The sequence below is a fragment of the Lampetra planeri genome, chromosome 34 (genome assembly GCF_965212315.1).
Source record: "Lampetra planeri chromosome 34, kcLamPlan1.2.h2, whole genome shotgun sequence".
NCBI lineage: Eukaryota > Metazoa > Chordata > Hyperoartia > Petromyzontiformes > Petromyzontidae > Lampetra > Lampetra planeri.
In genome coordinates, this window is record NC_136140.1 from 9,714,480 (window position 1) to 9,732,081 (window position 17,602).

The following is a 17,602-nucleotide window of genomic DNA, read 5'->3' on the forward strand; positions in this document are numbered from 1 at the left end:
CATGGCTACAGCCTTGAATAAAAGTATAGGTATGCAACTGTGCAAGTGCAGAATAATTTCAGTAATTGAAGTCGCTCGTCCAGAACTTCTGCCAGACTACTAATACAAGACCATTTAGATCAAATAAGGAACATCATGTACAGACAGCCTTTTCCAATCCACTCCCGGATGAAGAGCTTCCCAGACCTTGGCATCACTCGCTACTGATGTTGGTCAGGAATCGAAGTCATGTTGCCGAATGGATTTAAACAGTAACCAACATCACCACCGCTCCACCGAAGATAACGATATCAATTAAAAATAACCGGCAATGAGATTTTTTATTCAGCAAACTACAACAAATTGTTAAAATTATGAATTTCCCTTCTAGATTTGAAGTTTTCATGACTTTCGGTAAAGTCACGTAGGTGAAAATTAATAAATAAAAAATAGAAATAAATTAATCACGACGTTTCGATTGCAACACAAGCAATCATGATCAGGTGTGACAACCACAGCAAGGAAATTTTTACTGAAGTGGGAGAAACCAGGGTTAGGGCAGTTACATTTCCCCTTTGGATGTCTCCATTCACGCGTTACGACTATATCAGATACCACTGTGTAATGTATCGTTGTCCATTGTCTAGCCAGGCGTGAAAGCGCACGCCTGTGATCCAGCATTTTTGAGGCAAAGGGACGATGGCCAATCATGCAGACGTGTGAAACTCCCAAACCCATTGACCTGCAAGGTAACTAAGCGATAGAAGTACAGCAGCCGGGTTCATAAACCCCTGTGCAAATCTTCACATGCTATTTATGCCCAACGCTTGTTAATGGAATTGGATAAAACACATTTGCAGGACGCTCCTGAAAATCTTTAAACTTAGCAAGGCTTTCCTGGATTAAGGACATTATATTTTCCCTCGAATAAATGGCAATAAACAAAGATTTTTCTGTAAGAATAAATGAAATGGATCGGTCGGCGACACGTGTGCAGTTTGACATTCCTCATCATATATGCTGAAGGTCACAAAATATATAACGCATGTTTCAAAAAGACATCAGCCCAATTACGATGGGATTGGATGGCCTAAATGTGACATCTTGGCCGATTGCTGCCTTCAACTTTGAAGCCAAAATGGAGCAATGGATCGTAGCCAGATGATAGAACGTTACTTCCCTTTGTTTTTAGCTCATTTACAACGAGGTGCACACATCTCGAGAGATGTTCCACGCGCCATGATTGGCTGAATCCAGGCTAGTCTCGATTAACGAACGTTCTTTAGTCAAGAATTCGCTGTAACGAGCAATTTGAATGGAGACAAGTTAATTCCCAAAACGAGCAAAATGTTCGCTTAGTGAGCGGAGACGGATCATTCAACGTGCATCCTGACGTGAGGGCAGGGGGTGCACGACGACCGAAGCCGTTAACCAGCTGTGCTGTGTCATGTGGGGGAAGGGGCCTTATGGTGGCACTGTAATGGGTGGGGGGCTAATTAATTGCAGATGCCGAGGACAGGAAGTCTTGCTCCATCTCACATCCCCGCATCGTGGCTATGAACCCAGCAACCCTGATTCGATTCGAAGCCACGGCTAACATCAGTGGCGAGTGATATTTGAAGCAGAGGTCCTGCATGGGCACCGCTGCTGCCTCCACTAACATCTACCCTTCAAATAACATGCTTGGCACCTGCAAGCACTGTGATTCATCATGTGGGGTGTAAGATTTGATGTTTTATTACAAAAATTAAGGTTTGTATGTCATGTAAAAAAGTTGTTCAAGAGTGGAAAATGTTGAGACTGAGCTTTTAACATGGGGAATAAATGAGAAAACGATGATCGTTTAACGAGTTTTCGCTCGAGAAATTTTCGCAGATCGTATCTCACTCTTGAAGTGAAACGCCTGCATTGTATATTATTCAGGAGACACATCACCTGCACTGTAGCTTACGTGAGACAGCTGAGTAATTGTAATCACATCAAGTGATGTTGCTACTATTGCAGTTGGATTCACACCAGATGCTGCAAATTTTACAAACACCAGTAATGCTCATGCAGACCTGACCTCGGCAAGAGTAAATATGACCAGTTTCCCACTTAGTTCCAACAAACATCAAAAAGGCATAACCGAGGACTACTCTATTTGATGCTGATTGAATGTGGTTCATTAAATGTAATGTAGGTCTTAGATTTGATACACTCCATATCCCCTTTCCAATAGTACCCCAATCCCAAAAATTACCACTTTGGACACAAATACAGCAAAGAACAGACCCAACACATCGTGTATAAGAAATCCATGGTTGTGTGTTTCCACTTTATTGGTGTTGGTATGCGGTACTACAAGGAGGGTGTCTCCGAATCAATCACCAAGGTCACTGTTACAGTATCGTTATTTGTTAACATCTACGCCAATGTATCATTTCATAAATGAGACAGAACGCCAGTGTTTAAAAAAAAAATATTTTAAAGGAGAACACAAACAACCAATGAAGGAATCATAAGGCCCCATTGTCCGAGCCCCGTTATGCACCCCCGTCCCCTGTGGCAGGTTTCCGCCTCTCCCTCGGGCTTCAGAGAACCCTCTTTCGCCTTTTGAGGGAAGAGCATCAAATTCAGGGGGCGGATGCGAAACCGGCTAACGGACAATCGGCAGCGAGTGGTGACGAGCTTGTAAAAATGTTAAACACCTAAAAGAAAATAGGTTTTCACATTTTGACAACTCTCAGTCTGCTCCCTCCAACCGCACTCCCATGAGCTGCTCAAATCTCACGGGCGCACAGGTTGGGTAGGGGGCAGGCACCAGCGCGCCGTGGCCTTAGTGGCCCCTATTGTTAAGAAGCTAAACGCGTACGAGGACAATGCAATCGATCATAACGTTAACGTTTGCGTATGTAAAATCAAGGCAATTTAAGGTACAGTTAAAGGGCATGTGCCTTACAAAAATAATGTCTGATGAGCAAGCCGCCGCTGAAGCCATGGAAGTATTTTGCAAAACATGACCTCTCGCGGTCATAGTCGAGGCTAATCCTCAATTTGAGACTGCAGCTCGACGTTAAAAAGGGACAAATTGCAACACTGATGGACAATTACATCTTTCGGTAGATCGCTTTCAACTGCGGCAGAGATGTAGCCGTCTAAAATATTCATTCTTAATTCTGAAAAGTAGATGATGTGCACCGATAAATCACATGACGGGGTTTCTGTCTGCGCCCAGCCATAAAGGCTCCGTTCTTAAATCGGCAGAATGCTGCTGTCCTAGCAGAACATTAGTGTTTGCTTTTCGCCGAGAAATGAACTGTCAGCAATGGGGTTGTTGTCAAGCGTCGCGGGGAGGCGGCAAGGTAGTCATGGGGTGAAGGTATATGTGCGTGCGTGCATGCGTGCACCGGGCTACAACGCCAGGCGCGCTGCGGGCTAGAGTGGGATGCGTCGAGTGCACCCAGTGTGCGATGGCGTGCACGGTCGATCGTGAGTGCATGCGGAGCAAGACGCATCCGTTCAGGGGTCTGTAGCTGGTGTTTGTTAACCGGGACACTGCAAGACACCCAGCCCCGCGCTTGTGCCACGAAAAACCATCTCCGTGGTGCCCAGGAGGGCCGAGCGTGCGTGTGGTGCTTGTGCGTCAGTTGGCGGTGCCTGTGTGCGGTGGTGTGCCCCACCCCATCCCCGCGTACGCGCGTCTCTATGTGAGCGGGGGGCCGGTGGGCGTGTCGGGAGAGGCCACGCCGGTGGGGCTAGCCCCACGCGGCGCCACCTCAATGATGCGGGGCTTGTCGATTATGCGGGCTGTGCGGCCACCCTTCTCCACGATGCCGATGATCCACGCCTGGTGACCCTCGCCGTACTTTGGCGATTTGATTTCGGCACAGAACCGCGCGGCCTGTTCGCGTGGCAGGCAAATCAGCAGCCCACCTGGCGAGCAATAAAACAGGAAGCGAACAATGTCAGCATCTAAAGTAGACACAGCATGTAACCAAATAAAATGTGTGCATTATTTATCTCCTTCTAAGCTGGAAATTTCCATTATTGCATGGGATCGGCAGCTCGCATTTTATTTCCATAGATGCACTTTGTATTCTATGACCCTTCTTTGTGGTCACACCCAGTCCCTCCACATCCTTTCATCTCACCCAGTCTCCCTCTACTGCTTCTGCCCTGGACCAATATCTCCAAAGGCTTTCTTATTGCATCTTACATGTCTCTGCTGAACACTCAGACCACCTCTCAGTATTGTCTCCCTTTATATTGCTACATTTACCTAATGTTTGAAAACCAAATGTATTTTTACACATCAGACGTAAAAATTTAGTTTTACTTTAAGCCAATATCCAAGCAAAATTGTTGCTACCACGTCAAAGCAAGCCATATACAGCAAATCTACATTAATAACATTTAGTCTAAAAAGGAACAATTATCAACATATTTTTTATATTAATTGAAAATTCGATCAACTGTCAGTCAGGGGGACCTCCAAAGATGATCACGGCTTGTGCTTAAGGATAGGCATTTTACCCAATAGCTCATAACTGCTTAAGTCACTTTGTGAAGCAAAAAGTAATTACGAAAAGGCCTATGGATGCTCAGTTGTATTCAGGATGATTACAAAGTGCTTTTCTTTCAAGCAGTTCATTTAATCTTCAGTAGTTTATATCGTGTTGGGCTGACAATTGAAAAGATGTGTTGTACACTTGTTGACTAAATTGCCTATACTTGTTGGAAGTATTTTATTGACCGCAAAAACTCAAAGCTACCACTGGACCACATTTTTCATTGATTCATGAAAAGTTACAAACTGCTGGCGTTTATTTAAACATACAAACGCATACATGATTAAACCGAGTTTTCAATTGCATAGAGCTGATGGACTCAGCCTGCTTGTCTGTGCACAAAAATCATATTAAATCAGGTGCTTCACTTAAGGATTAAACATGTGTTTTATCGGCATTCACGGGACAACCCTGCGCACGGAATATAAATCATGTGCTGTTCGTGTGGATAAGGAAGCTTATTGAAGTGAATTCAGAAGGCATCTGTGATGCCACCTTCAGGGGTCTTTTTCCAACATAGGATGATGCACAAAAGCTGAGAGCTCAAAATAAACATTTAATCTCATGACATGATGCCAGTAGCACAAACAAAATATGTAGTTTGTCAATCCACTACTGAAGGAAGGCCTCCCTCGAGCTGTTAGTCATGAGGGATGGTTGACCATACTTAACCACACTGTTGAGTGAAGGTTCCAAATATTTTATTTATATTGGAGGAATCCGATGAGCTATAAAGCTCTTAAATTTTGACTTAAAAATTTCGTGACTACAGGAATTCTTATTCTTAGGTTCTTTCAGTAAAGTCATATAGATAGAAAAATAATAAAAAAGTGAATAAAAATAATAAAATGAAAATAATAAAAACACCAATTATGACTGTAGGCTTGTTCTTAATCGGAGTGAGTGTACTGGCAATCTATGTGGACTGTAGCCTGGTTATTAAGTTTGGTGAGTGTACTGGCAGTCTATAATGTAGACTGTAGAAATGGTTAATAAACTGAGTGAGCGTTCTGGCAGTCTATAATGTAGACTGTAGCCTGGTTCTTAACCTCGGTGAGCGTACTGCCAGTCTGAGCGTACTGGCAGTCTATAATGTAGTCTACATTATAGACTGCCAGTACGCTCACCGAGGTTAAGAACCAGGCTACAGCCTACATTATAGACTGCCAGTACACTCACCAAACTTAATAACCAGGCTACAGTCCACATTATCGATTGCCAGTACACTCACTCAGATTAAGAACCAGGCGACAGTCTACATTAGTGTTTATTATTATTTTAGTCACTTTTTTTTTTCTACGTGACTTTACCGAAAGAACCAAAGAATATATAAAAATATTTTTGATAGATGTCTAAGGTTGGTGAAGAGGGGCCCACAATCAGTTCAGATATCACTCTTCAGTGATGTTACCAATGGCTGGGATTGGAATGCAGGTCTCCGGGTTCATAGCAGTGTATGAACCATTTTACACCAAATGAGAAGTAAAATGTGTAGCCCTGCAATTGCTTTCGCACGCCGCGGCTGATGGAAAGATTTCTACCAGAGTAAATGCGAGAAAACCTGATAGAGCGCATGTAGCCTACTCTGTCACACTGTCCAGACATCTCACAAAAAAGTGACCTGCCGATCAACTGTGATGTACACATTTATGCTGCTGGGTGGTCAGAAGTAGTTAAAATGTAAGAAACTTGTGCATGGGTTCAACTACCATGCTAGGAGATCGAATTGAACCAGTGAGATCCGAGTTTAAAGTTCAGGTTGCCGATGATCACGACTGACCAAAAACCAAAAATGTAAAGGAGAGAAAAAAACACGTACAAAAATATCAGCATCTGGGTGCGCGCTCTGTCTAGACACTTACCTGACGTCTCGGCAGATGTGCCCTGTAGGAGGCCGAAGAGATTTCCACAGGCCTTGCTGATGGCGGCCATCTTGGCGATGACGGGGAGGTTGTGGATGACAAAGGACACCTCGTTGCGCTGCTGCTTGGCCAGGTTCTGCGCGTGACCGAGGATGCCGAAGCCCGTGATGTCCGTTGCCGCATGTGCGTTGAACGTGTGCATCAGTCCAGCAGCTGTGGGAGTTGGAGATGGCATCAGCGCATTATTAATTTATGATTACGCTTGTTTAGCCAGGAAAGCCTCAATAAGTACCACTCTTTTTCAGGAGTACTGCCAACATTTTACAGGAAGTAGGCAATGTTGCTATGTGTAATGCCAGTTGAGTAATGTGCACGTAATTATGCATCAATATGATGTTACATCCTATGTTTTTTGAGCAATGGGAAAAAAGCAGAGAACCAGAATACACAGAAAGGGCATCCTAGTCGGGAATTGAACCCAGACCCTCCTTCTTAGCACAGATGGCTATGTACGGTGCCAAAGAAGTTCAACATACACATGTTATCAGGCACATGTGTTACCATGGCACCACCATTTTTAAATCCTTTATATTAAGTTCGCTTGCTTGCGTGCTTGCTTACGACCGTGCAAATCTTTCGGTCGTTTTTTACCCTACTTCCCGTGATCCAATCGAGCTGACATTTTCCACACAGACTCGTTGTGCGAGACAATTCATGTTCGTGAAAAAAAATTCCCAAAATTTTACACTTTTTAGGCAAAACAAATTTATTTTACATATATTCAAATAGAACTCATTCATGGCTTTGGCTGAACGTCACAGTGTAAGAGCCCAGAGCGTAACCCCTCCACAGGCCGTGGCGGAGTAGCGCAGTTGGTAGCGCCCTCGCTTCCCATGCCAAAGGTCGCGGGATCAACCCCCGCGTCTTCCACAGGAGAATATATTTTTAAATTCTTTATATTAAGTTCGCTTGCTTGCTTAGGACCGTGCAAATCTTTCGCTCGTTTTTTATCCCACTTCCCGTGATCCAAACAAGCTGACATTTTCCACACAGACTCGTTGTGTGTGACGATTAATTTTCGTGAAAAAAAAATTCCAAAATTTTACACTGTTTAGGGAAAACAAATTAAATATTTAATTACCAATTGCTTAATGGTGGCAGACAATCATCTGACCCATAAGTGGCAGCCATCTCAAGCCAGAGGACGAGAGGACTCTAGCCGCCACGCATATAAAGGATTTATAGTGAAAAACTTTGTTTTTACGGGTTTACTTTTTACCAATATTACTGCAATATCATTTTTTGCAATCGAAAAATATTCACAATGCCAATGATTACTGTGATATCATGTGACGATTACTTTGGAGCCATACTTTGGAATCATATAATTTTAAGTGTTAGGCTTTTCTCTACTACCAGTATGAATAAAGATGACCTAAAAGTTCTTCACCTACATTTTACTCAACATAAGCCTGCCTCAAGTTGTCTAATAATTTTAACTTGACAATCAACGGCACTGTTGTTACACAACAAATTGTGTTTCGTCTAAATACAACAATGTGTTAGTATAAACACAACAGGGTACAATGATCGGTGTGTGATACACAATCCCAGCTTAAAAGTGCAATAACATCATTCTTTATCAAGAAAAGCTAATAAAACCCAAGCCATTTATTAGGAGGGTCCCTGCTTTGAGACATTTGACCAATTCTAACCAAAACAAAAGGTTTACATTTTTTTTACCAGGTAAGGCCCACTGAGCTTTATAGATATTTTTCAGAAGTGATCCGGCTTCAAATGATAATTCAACGAAGTTGCTCATCACGTGCAAATTCATAGCAGCCAAATACTCTAAACGCATGTTGATTCTAAATGTATAGGGAAAAACCGGAGGACCCGGAGAACAATCCATGCGACCACGGGGAGAACACGCAAAACTCCAAATATACAGGCTTCAGGGTCGAGATTTAACCCACAACCTCCTGCATATCAGGTGAGGAAGCTAAAATGTCGCCACCGTGGCGAGCGTTTAAGAATGTGGGAGGCAACTGTAATATTTCGAGAAAACCCACGTTTAACACTTAAAAGATCCCAGAGTTCATTTCACAAACAAATTTGCTGTACTACCAGCTCTTAGCCACACTGTAGCTCAAATTACAGTTGAACAAATCCTTGCCTCTGTATTACAGGCATGGGCCACCACGCCCAGTTATATTTATTTCTCTAAAAGATGATCAAGCCAACAAGTTTGTGACGTAAAAATGAAAACTATGGCCCTGCTTGTGCACATAATACAAACATTAAATAATAACAAGTGCAGATTGTTCATGCATCACAGCAGACACACCCATAAATCTTGTCATAGGCAGATGCAGCATTTTTCCTACTGACCTGTGCGGTTGAGGCGTGCCATGTTGAACATAGCCTCCTGGTAAGCCAGCTCCACATCCTCTTGTGTAACCACCAGCTTGATTTTATTCCACTTCTCAGGCTGTGCACACAGAAAGAAAAAGATCCTCCATGTTGCCTTTACTAGTCTATTGGGTCAAGTAATTTAGCAAATACATATTAAGGGCAACAAGGCACATGTGGGGGAAGTGTGGCTAGAAATATAATCATCTGCCTTTGTCTCCCCAGTGCTGATGCTTATCAGTGCACCAGATATTAATGTAAGATTATAGAACATATACAGGTTAAATACACAACGCGGATTGGGTAGGAAATGTCCCTAGAAGGGATGGTGGCCGGTGGGCGAGTCCAACAATGTGACAGCAAAGGGAGGAAACACACCCGAGTGAAGAAACAGCAAGTGCTAGGTTGATTATTACATGGCAAGACTGTGGAATATATAGCAATGAATGAGGCCATCATCCAAAAGTGGTTTAATAATGATGAATGCTAAATTTATACCAACTCACAGGCTTTGAATCTTCACTTATTGGAGATTCAAGCCTGTTTTGTCCATTCCCCCTCCCAACCGAGATGATTTTCTACATTAAAGCCAGGAAACTCCCCATTATGATTGACAGCAAGGCACCACACCACTTATAACATTAAAAGCATGAAGCATTCAGGAGGGGTCAGCACTTGGCAACCAGTTACTCAGGCTGTCCCTTGAGCGCTGCCTTCCATCACTTACCATGTCAAGCCACTGATGTGCATTGACGGCCACCTGGGTTCCCAGCGGTTTTGTCAGCACGAGCACATCCCCTGGCACCGCGTTATCGGGCCTTGAGCACACCCACATACAAGCACAAGACAACATTATAATTTTAATCAGCAGACAAAATCAAATGACACGATGCAAAAGCAGATTGATCTTTTGTACTTAAAACTACAGCATTCTGCCCGATGCGAATATGGTGCAGATGTTGATCAATTAGAATAGGTAAATTTCTTTGCAGTGATACCTACAACAGCCTTCGCAAGGAATAACTACAAAGTTGATGAAGCGAAACAGAAAACGGCCGTGCCCGAGGAATTTAAACAAGCTGTGCACACTTCATGTCTAACGAAAGCAATAACAGCAATAGAAGCAAGAAGTATCCGAGGCTCAGATCAATTCCATCAATTCCTCATTGTCTTTTAAGCCAACACCCATTGGCACAAACAACTAATAACGAACACGCACGCAGGGCTGGTGGCTCACATGATGAACTCGTTGGGTTGACACACGGTGGTGGCGACGCCCCCGATGACGATCCAGGGGTTGACCACTGTCTGCCCTCCTGTCACCGTGGTTCCCGCCTCCTCCGCTGCGTCTTTGAACCCCCGAATCATGAGCGGTATCACTTTGTCTCGCTCCTGACACATGAACATCGCAATGCAACAGCAATCTTTGAAGGGGAATGACTGCCCTAACGCCACCGGCCTTGGGCAACGCTGGCACTGAATGATGATAATGAACATTTCACATTACCGTTGGGTTTTATCCGCTTATTGCAAATCACTGCTTGCAAGTAGATGCAGAAAATTACGTTAAAGATTGAGAATATTTTTGTATTAAAAAATTTAGCAAGATCCGCAAGTTATGAATAAGGGTGACTTAAACACAATAAAAAAACACTGTCTTGCTTGTACGTGAAACTCAAAATCTAACTGCAGCCTTGCCCAGAATTTACAATTACTATTTAGCTTTGAAGCCTGTTTAATAAGTCTGCACTTATGCCACAGAGCCCCTGTGCATCCACTTCCATTTGGCAGATTCCTGCCAGTGCGTCTGTTACATGAGTTTTCTTGAATCTATGTGAAAAATATGTAACGGATGGACAAACCTTCTCTGATAACTTCTGGCTGATGGCGAGCAGCATGAGCATGTTGTCACACTCCGTCACCCCCATGGCGTACAGGTCACTCAGCACGTTAGCGCAAGCGATCTTCCCCTACCACAAACACACGTACACACATGATGTTCATGAGTTTTCTGCCACTACTTGATTAAATCACGAGCAAGCAGTGCTCCAAATCTATGATTTAACATACATATGCAGACGACATCACTGTGCACAATCATCCTCAGCTATGATCAATCCATGCTGGATGATGACCTTTCCAAGCTGTTGCCATTCCTCATGGTCCTAGGATATAACAATCCATCTTCGCATCTACATACAAACTGATTTCGTTGCTCCATGCTCCCTTCTTTGGTTGCCACTCTATCGTTAGCATTGACTACTGGTCATCACCCCTCTGGCAATGTCTTGCCCAAGTCCACTTGTTTTGCTTAATAGTAAACATGCATACGTTCTCAGATCCATGTGTTTATCTTGCTGTTACCAACTCTCATTCCTGTGATTATAACGATTCTGGTTGATGATTCAATTCAAAGTTTTTTTTTTTGTATTACATCTCACGTTTTGTCCCGTCTTGTTCGTTCCATTAACCTAATGGTAACATTGCACATAATGTGCTAACTTTTTCAATTACTTTACACGTACCATTAGGTGCAAGTGTAGTGCATGTGACAATATATTTTCATAAATCATTACTTGGCCACTATGCTTCCTTATTTAAGAAAAAAATATCATATAACACATCAATCCTTAACCATTCAACATATGCACTAAACATTGGTTCCCATCTCATAAATGGAAATACATTTGCATATGAAAAGAAGAGAGAAATTAGATGGCTCAGATCAGCGCATGCAATCGTGACATCAAGGGGTGAACCTTGCCCCGCAATAATGCCTTTTAATGATAACACAATCGCGTGGCAATGTTTAAGACGGAACTGGATAAGCGACCAAGACTGCTCAATTACTAAAAGCTCCCCACTGAATGCTTTCTTAGGTTAGGTGCTGTTCTTTCAGGGGGCCAAAATAATCCCCAGGGGCAATGCGAGAAAGATCGATTAGCGTTACGCCAGCGCTATAATTACACACTGTCCGTTAATATAACCGTGCTTGGGGTGAGGGTCATACCATCATGTAGGGGTCGTCCACAAGTGGGTAGAAGAAGTCCGTCGTCTGGACGAGCGAGAGGCCGCCATGCCTCAATGGAATCACACACGCATCCATGCCGATTCCTGTCCATACACACATACACGACAGGAATATAAGTGCGATGTAACTACGGCCACCAAATCCACTCTTGTGAAGAAAACCATTCACTCACATGCACAGCTGACTAACCAAGATGAACAAGTGAAACATTAAATGGTGGACTTGGCTACAGCGAGCTAGAGGTATTCGCTCCTTTGACGAGTGCAAAAGTATGGTGGGTAAAGGACGTGATTTGAAAATCAGAAAAGCACAATTTTTGTGAAGTGGTTGGTAAAAAGGTCAATAGTTCCTGATCAGCCATGATCAATTCAGGCCTGGCTGAAGGCTTCCCCCAAGTCATTGCCATCTCTCAGTTCAGCAACAGGTCTTACTATTTTTAGATCAGTAGTCCTACTGGTTTATCCCACATTTGCGCAATGCTGAGTCATTGGTAAATTGACAGTTTGATTTAAAGGTAAACAATTATTAAAACTGCACTGATAGCGTTTTAAAAGTCAGGATATTCACTTGTTTATATGGAACTCATTGTGTTGATACGAGCTGAATATAACCAAATCAACCAGAATAATTATATTTTCATATATATTACAAAAGCCTTAGAGCACAGACAAAATGTGCGTGATCTGGTCATATCCAACAAGCTAAGCATTGTCGAGCTTAGATATTGCTACCATCGATGACCATCACCACCTTGCACACTAGGTTGTCATAGCAGACTGCAGGCTTTACTACGTGGTGGTCAGCACGGCTGAAGAGCAAAATGCATTGTTGTAGCACTCCCTTACTCCTTGCCATCACCGAAATTGACTGACCAGCATGGTGAAATATGGTCAAATAACTTCCAACAAACCCTCATGATGTGGGTAGGCCATTATCCAGCACTGAATTGAAAAAGGACTGTACAAGCTACGCTCTCAAGGGCCAGTATTATATAGCCTTTCATGTTAATGAACATACATCTTTAACGTCCTCTTCAAGATGCGGTCTGTATATGCTACCAAGGGGCTGCTGGCAGATATCCTTCGTGCGAGAACTGTACGACTAATAGCCGAATCGTTTTTTGCAATGCGCTTGGGCGAATTTATTGCGACTTCTACGCAGTAAATGGGTAATGTTGTTTGCTAAAGCGCGCCTTAGGGGAATAAGCTATTTGCCCTGGGAGCATTTGTTCTTTTGAGATGTAGGGGCCTCTCACAGAGCAGCACCAGAGCAATAGCGCCCGCATCTGCAATGCATCATCAGCTCTGGCAGCTCCCACACGCAGCAAAGGCCCTCTTAAAGCGCCCGCCCTAGCACTAACGCACGAGGTTACACACTCCGCGCACACACACCACGCGCTGATAAAGCTGGAATTAGGTTACGAAGTCCATGGGCCCCGTTTCGTAAAATGTTTGACCATCACACGGTGACAAGACATAATGTGCTCGCACGCATATTTCACAGTAATAAACCAGATACAATAAACCAGCACACACACGCGGCGCACACAGCACAGCAAATGTATACAAAACACAATACAGTAGACTGGGGATAGACAATTTAACATACCAGAACACATACATCTAAAACAGACCTTTTCAATCCACTCCAAGAAAAAAGGTCATAGGATTAGTATCAATTGCCACTGATATTAGCCGTGGCCGGGTATTAGACTCAGTTTACAGTGTTATCCAAGGCGCCACCATTCCATCCCCAGAACACATTCACCAAGGTATAAATAACAGTACAGTATACTGAACATACAATATACCGCAGCACACACAACACAGAGTAAACCGACGTACACCAAACCGTGTCCGGGCCTTAACAAAATACTATAGAGCTCGTGGACATTGAAACACTGTACCATACACAATAGAAAAGCACACACATCACTTGCAACAGACAGTGGGAGAGTTCACTCAAAAACAGACGCAATGTGGACAGTCCATTTTGTCGAACGACTGCAAGATGAGGATCGTGGGGAGGGGTCTAATTTAACCATAATTCAATCAGTGTGTTCATGAAGTCGAGAAGCATATTAGTGGAAGGTGCCTTACTGATAAATGTAAATTATTATATACACCGTACTAATGTACAGCGAAAACAATGGATGCCCCATTGCCCTATAAAGCCCACTACCACGTAGCAGGCAAAGCAGTGTGGTGACCTGTGTGTGTGCACGGTGGGTATCATTCTCGTGGCATCATAGTTCAACTTGCTTTATCCCGGGTGACTTGATAACAGGCGGGGACGAGTGCGTGTGAACCGCTCATAGAGTATATGTGTACCCCCAAATGTATGCATCTAGGTATGGCTACCTAAGATATTTAGGATCAATGGGTTTTTTTTTACCTGGTGACCCCTTTTATTTTTTTTCAAGGATTTATTGTATACACACCCAGCAGTTCACGAAGGCACCATCGAAACTACACTCAAAAGCCTACAGTTATAATTAAATTCAATTGCATGCGCACACATGAACTACAGGGAGGTCTCAGCCGCCCTTCCGAGTACAGTAGCATCGCACAATGACGATACAAAACGGCCACGCACGTGGTCTCCCACCACACGACAACGAACACACACGGCCAATTACAGTATTATCCCTGAAGCCACGACGCAAGATGCAAAGCAAGGCGCACATATATATCCCCTGCATAATCAATATCGATTAGTTGGCTGCAGCGTCTACCAGAAGCCAGCGGATACTCGCACACAACACGTGTAAAACCCATCAAAACTAGCGAAGGAAAGTGATTTAAGGATGCGCGTGCAAGCGGTGGAAAATGCCAGCCACGTGGTTGACGGTTCTTGGCGCGATAAATTGGCGACGACTGTGCCTTGCGATTGGTAGTACTGTAATATATTCTAGTGAAAAACACCTAATAGTGATGATGGTGCACGGTGGCGATTTTCGCGACTGGTGGTGGTTTCTGGTAATACGTATTTACATGTACAGCCCTCTTAATTCGTCTACCGCTGGATGATGGCCTCCCACGCCGTGCGCTTGTGGAATTTATTTGGCCATAATTCACCAACCCCGGACCATGGACTTGGCCACACAATAAGTGCAATTGATTGATTTTTCTGCAATGCCCACATTTTTGGCTCGCTGCCCTCAACACCTGTTATACAGGGTGATCGCCCATACTAAATGAAACATTTAAAAAAGGTATACCAGGTAAGGCACATCCAAGCATTATCCAAATTCAAACCTGCTTAGCAAAAGTGGTGTGCATGTGCTGTCCGCCGGTTTGTGCGTGTCTGTAATACATACTGTACATCACCCGGAACGAGCCCTATCAGGTTATTTATAGTTATATTTCAATGGAAGCTTGAGCCTCAAAGTAAAACATGTGATAACCTCTGGTTTCAGGGCCAGTGAGGTGTGGCTAGTGATTATGAATGGCCAAGAGATCAGAAGTGTATTTCCCGACTAAAGCCCATTGCTAAGAACCTCTTGGTTCCAAGGGCGACTCGACCGGCAGACATCAACGCATTCCACAATTAAAGATTTTAAAAAACGTAATAGCAATCATGGTGCCAGGTGATATAGCAACGACTGGTTAGTGATAGCGTTGCCCGATGTTGTTGATGATTGTGATCGCGGCGATATGCCTGCCGAGGGCACGTCTGTGCATCATTGCTAACGCCAGGTGAATGATGAACGTGATGGGTGATTGACTTCTCAACCACGAGCGGCTCATTTTACCAAGACGAGGCATGACGGCCCCCATGAACTGTTGGTGTTCGTCCTGGTACGGCCCGTCCTGCTCCAGTCCCTCCAGGAGTTTGAGCAATGTCTCCTGAGGGACCTTGCACCCTCATCCCTTGAGCTCGGAGAACTTGGTCAGTCGGAAACTCTTGTCCAGGTCATGATCCTCGGGGTCGAAGTAGCGGTGCACAGACATGGCTGCTGCTGCTGCAGCCGCCGCCGCCTCCACCTCCTTCAGCTCCTCCACCTCGACGAACTTGTAAAGGCTTACGGCGCCGCGTTCGCCTCCTTAACTACTTTATACCGCAGCGCTGACTGACGCCTGCAGTTTTAAATGTTACAAAATAAAATTGCGCTTTTAATTTCTACACGACGGAATTACCATTCGCGTCTTTCACAGCTGGCGTTCTACAAACCCTGCACACTCAAGAACCGCGAGCAGCCAGCGAGTTGCCGATCTGCACAACCCCCAAGGCCGCGCCGAAAAAACCGAGCGAGCGAGCGACAAACTCGAAGACGCCGCTGGACGTTTAACACAATTATAAAGAAGCGGCGAGGGGGGGGGGAGAAATGAGCTTGAGTGATGAGGCCGAGGGCGGCGAGACAAAGACGGCGCGCCGGTGCTAAGGGAAGAGAGGCGGAGGAGGAGGAGAGGAGTCTTTAACGCGGGAGCCCCTTAAGAGACGGCCGAGCAAAATGGCGGCGCCGACCAACGCGCGACGCCAAACGCGATTGTATTTCCCAGCGCGCTTGCGCTCGGGGGCTCCGCGGGCCGCCCCCGTCGGCAGAGGACGCCGGCGACTCAGGCGCCAATGGGAGGCGCGGGAGCGGCCCCGCCCGCACGCACGCGCGCGCGTATCGGCGCTACGATTTTCAAAAAAGGCGCCCGGCTTCGTTGGGGGGGGGGGAGGAGGGGGTTTTGAGGGGGGGAGGGGGAGTGGAGGGGGGTGGAGGGGGATGGAGGGGGGGTGGAGGGGGAAGGAGGGGGGGTGGAGGGGGGGAAGGAGGGGGGGTGGAGGGGGGGAAGGAGGGGGGGTGGAGGGGGGGAGGGGGGGGTGGAGGGGGGGAGGGGGGGAGGGGGCGGTGGAGGGGGGGAGGGGGCGGTGGAGGGGGGGAGGGGGCGGTGGAGGGGGGGAGGGGGTGGTGGAGGGGGGGAGGGGGCGGTGGAGGGGGGGGAGGGGGGGGGTGGAGGGGGTGTGGAGGGGTGGAGGGGGGTGGAGGGGGGGAGGAGGGGGGGTGGAGGGGGATGGAGGGGGGAGGGGACGTGGAGGGGGGGTGGAGGGGGGAGAGGGTGTGGAGGGGGGAGAGGGCGTGGAGGGGGGGGTGGAGGGGGGGAGGGGGGGGTGGAGGGGGGGAGGGGGGGGTGGAGGGGTGGAGGGGGGGGTGGAGGGGTGGAGGGGTGGAGGGGGGGGGGGGGTGGAGGGGGGGGAGGGGGGGGGTGGCGGGGGGGTGGAGGGGGGGAGGAGGAGTGGGAATCGGGGGGGGGCGCGCGGGGGGGGGCGAGCGTGGGGGGGGGGGCAGGGGGGGCGCGCCGGGGGGGGCTCGGGAGAGGAGGAGGGAGGGGAGGGGGAATTGGGGGGGGGGGGCTTGGGGGGAGGGGGATTTGGGGAGGGGGGATTGGGGGGGGAATTGGGGAGGGGGGATTTGGGGGGGGCTCGGGGGGGGGGAGGAGGGGGGCTCGGGGGGGGTAGTGAGGTGGGGAGGAGGGGGACTTGGGGGGGTCTTGGGGGGAGGGAGGGGGACCTGGAGGGGGGGGGGGGTGTCCGTTGCCGCCTGCGCAGAAAAGCGATTAAATTGTTACCGCGTCGCGTTGGCGGAGAGACGCGAATCTGAACGCGTTGGGCATGCGAAATAAATTGCCGACGTTTCGGAGGCGCGGCAGGCCATTTTTTTTTATTTGATCGCGTATTTAAAAGCGCAGAACACGGGCCGACTATTTTTTTTGGTGCCGTAAGCCCCCGAAGTAGGACCCCTTCCACATCGTTTGCGCATTTTCCCGCCAAATTGAGAA

General features: G+C 46.4%; 1 protein-coding gene across 1 annotated transcript; it reads right to left on the reverse strand.

The window, feature by feature from the left end:
* Positions 1-2,266: 2,266 nt before the first annotated feature.
* Positions 2,267-16,288, reverse strand: LOC144730122 (selenide, water dikinase 1-like). The gene is made up of 8 exons (XM_078610693.1): positions 15,589-16,288; positions 11,814-11,917; positions 10,666-10,773; positions 10,041-10,195; positions 9,531-9,621; positions 8,783-8,882; positions 6,392-6,604; positions 2,267-3,894 (listed from the first exon to the last, which is right to left on the reverse strand). The coding sequence occupies exons 1-8, from the start codon at positions 15,785-15,787 to the stop codon at positions 3,665-3,667; spliced, it is 1,200 nt and encodes a 399-aa protein (XP_078466819.1). The 5' UTR covers positions 15,788-16,288; the 3' UTR covers positions 2,267-3,664.
* Positions 16,289-17,602: the final 1,314 nt, after the last annotated feature.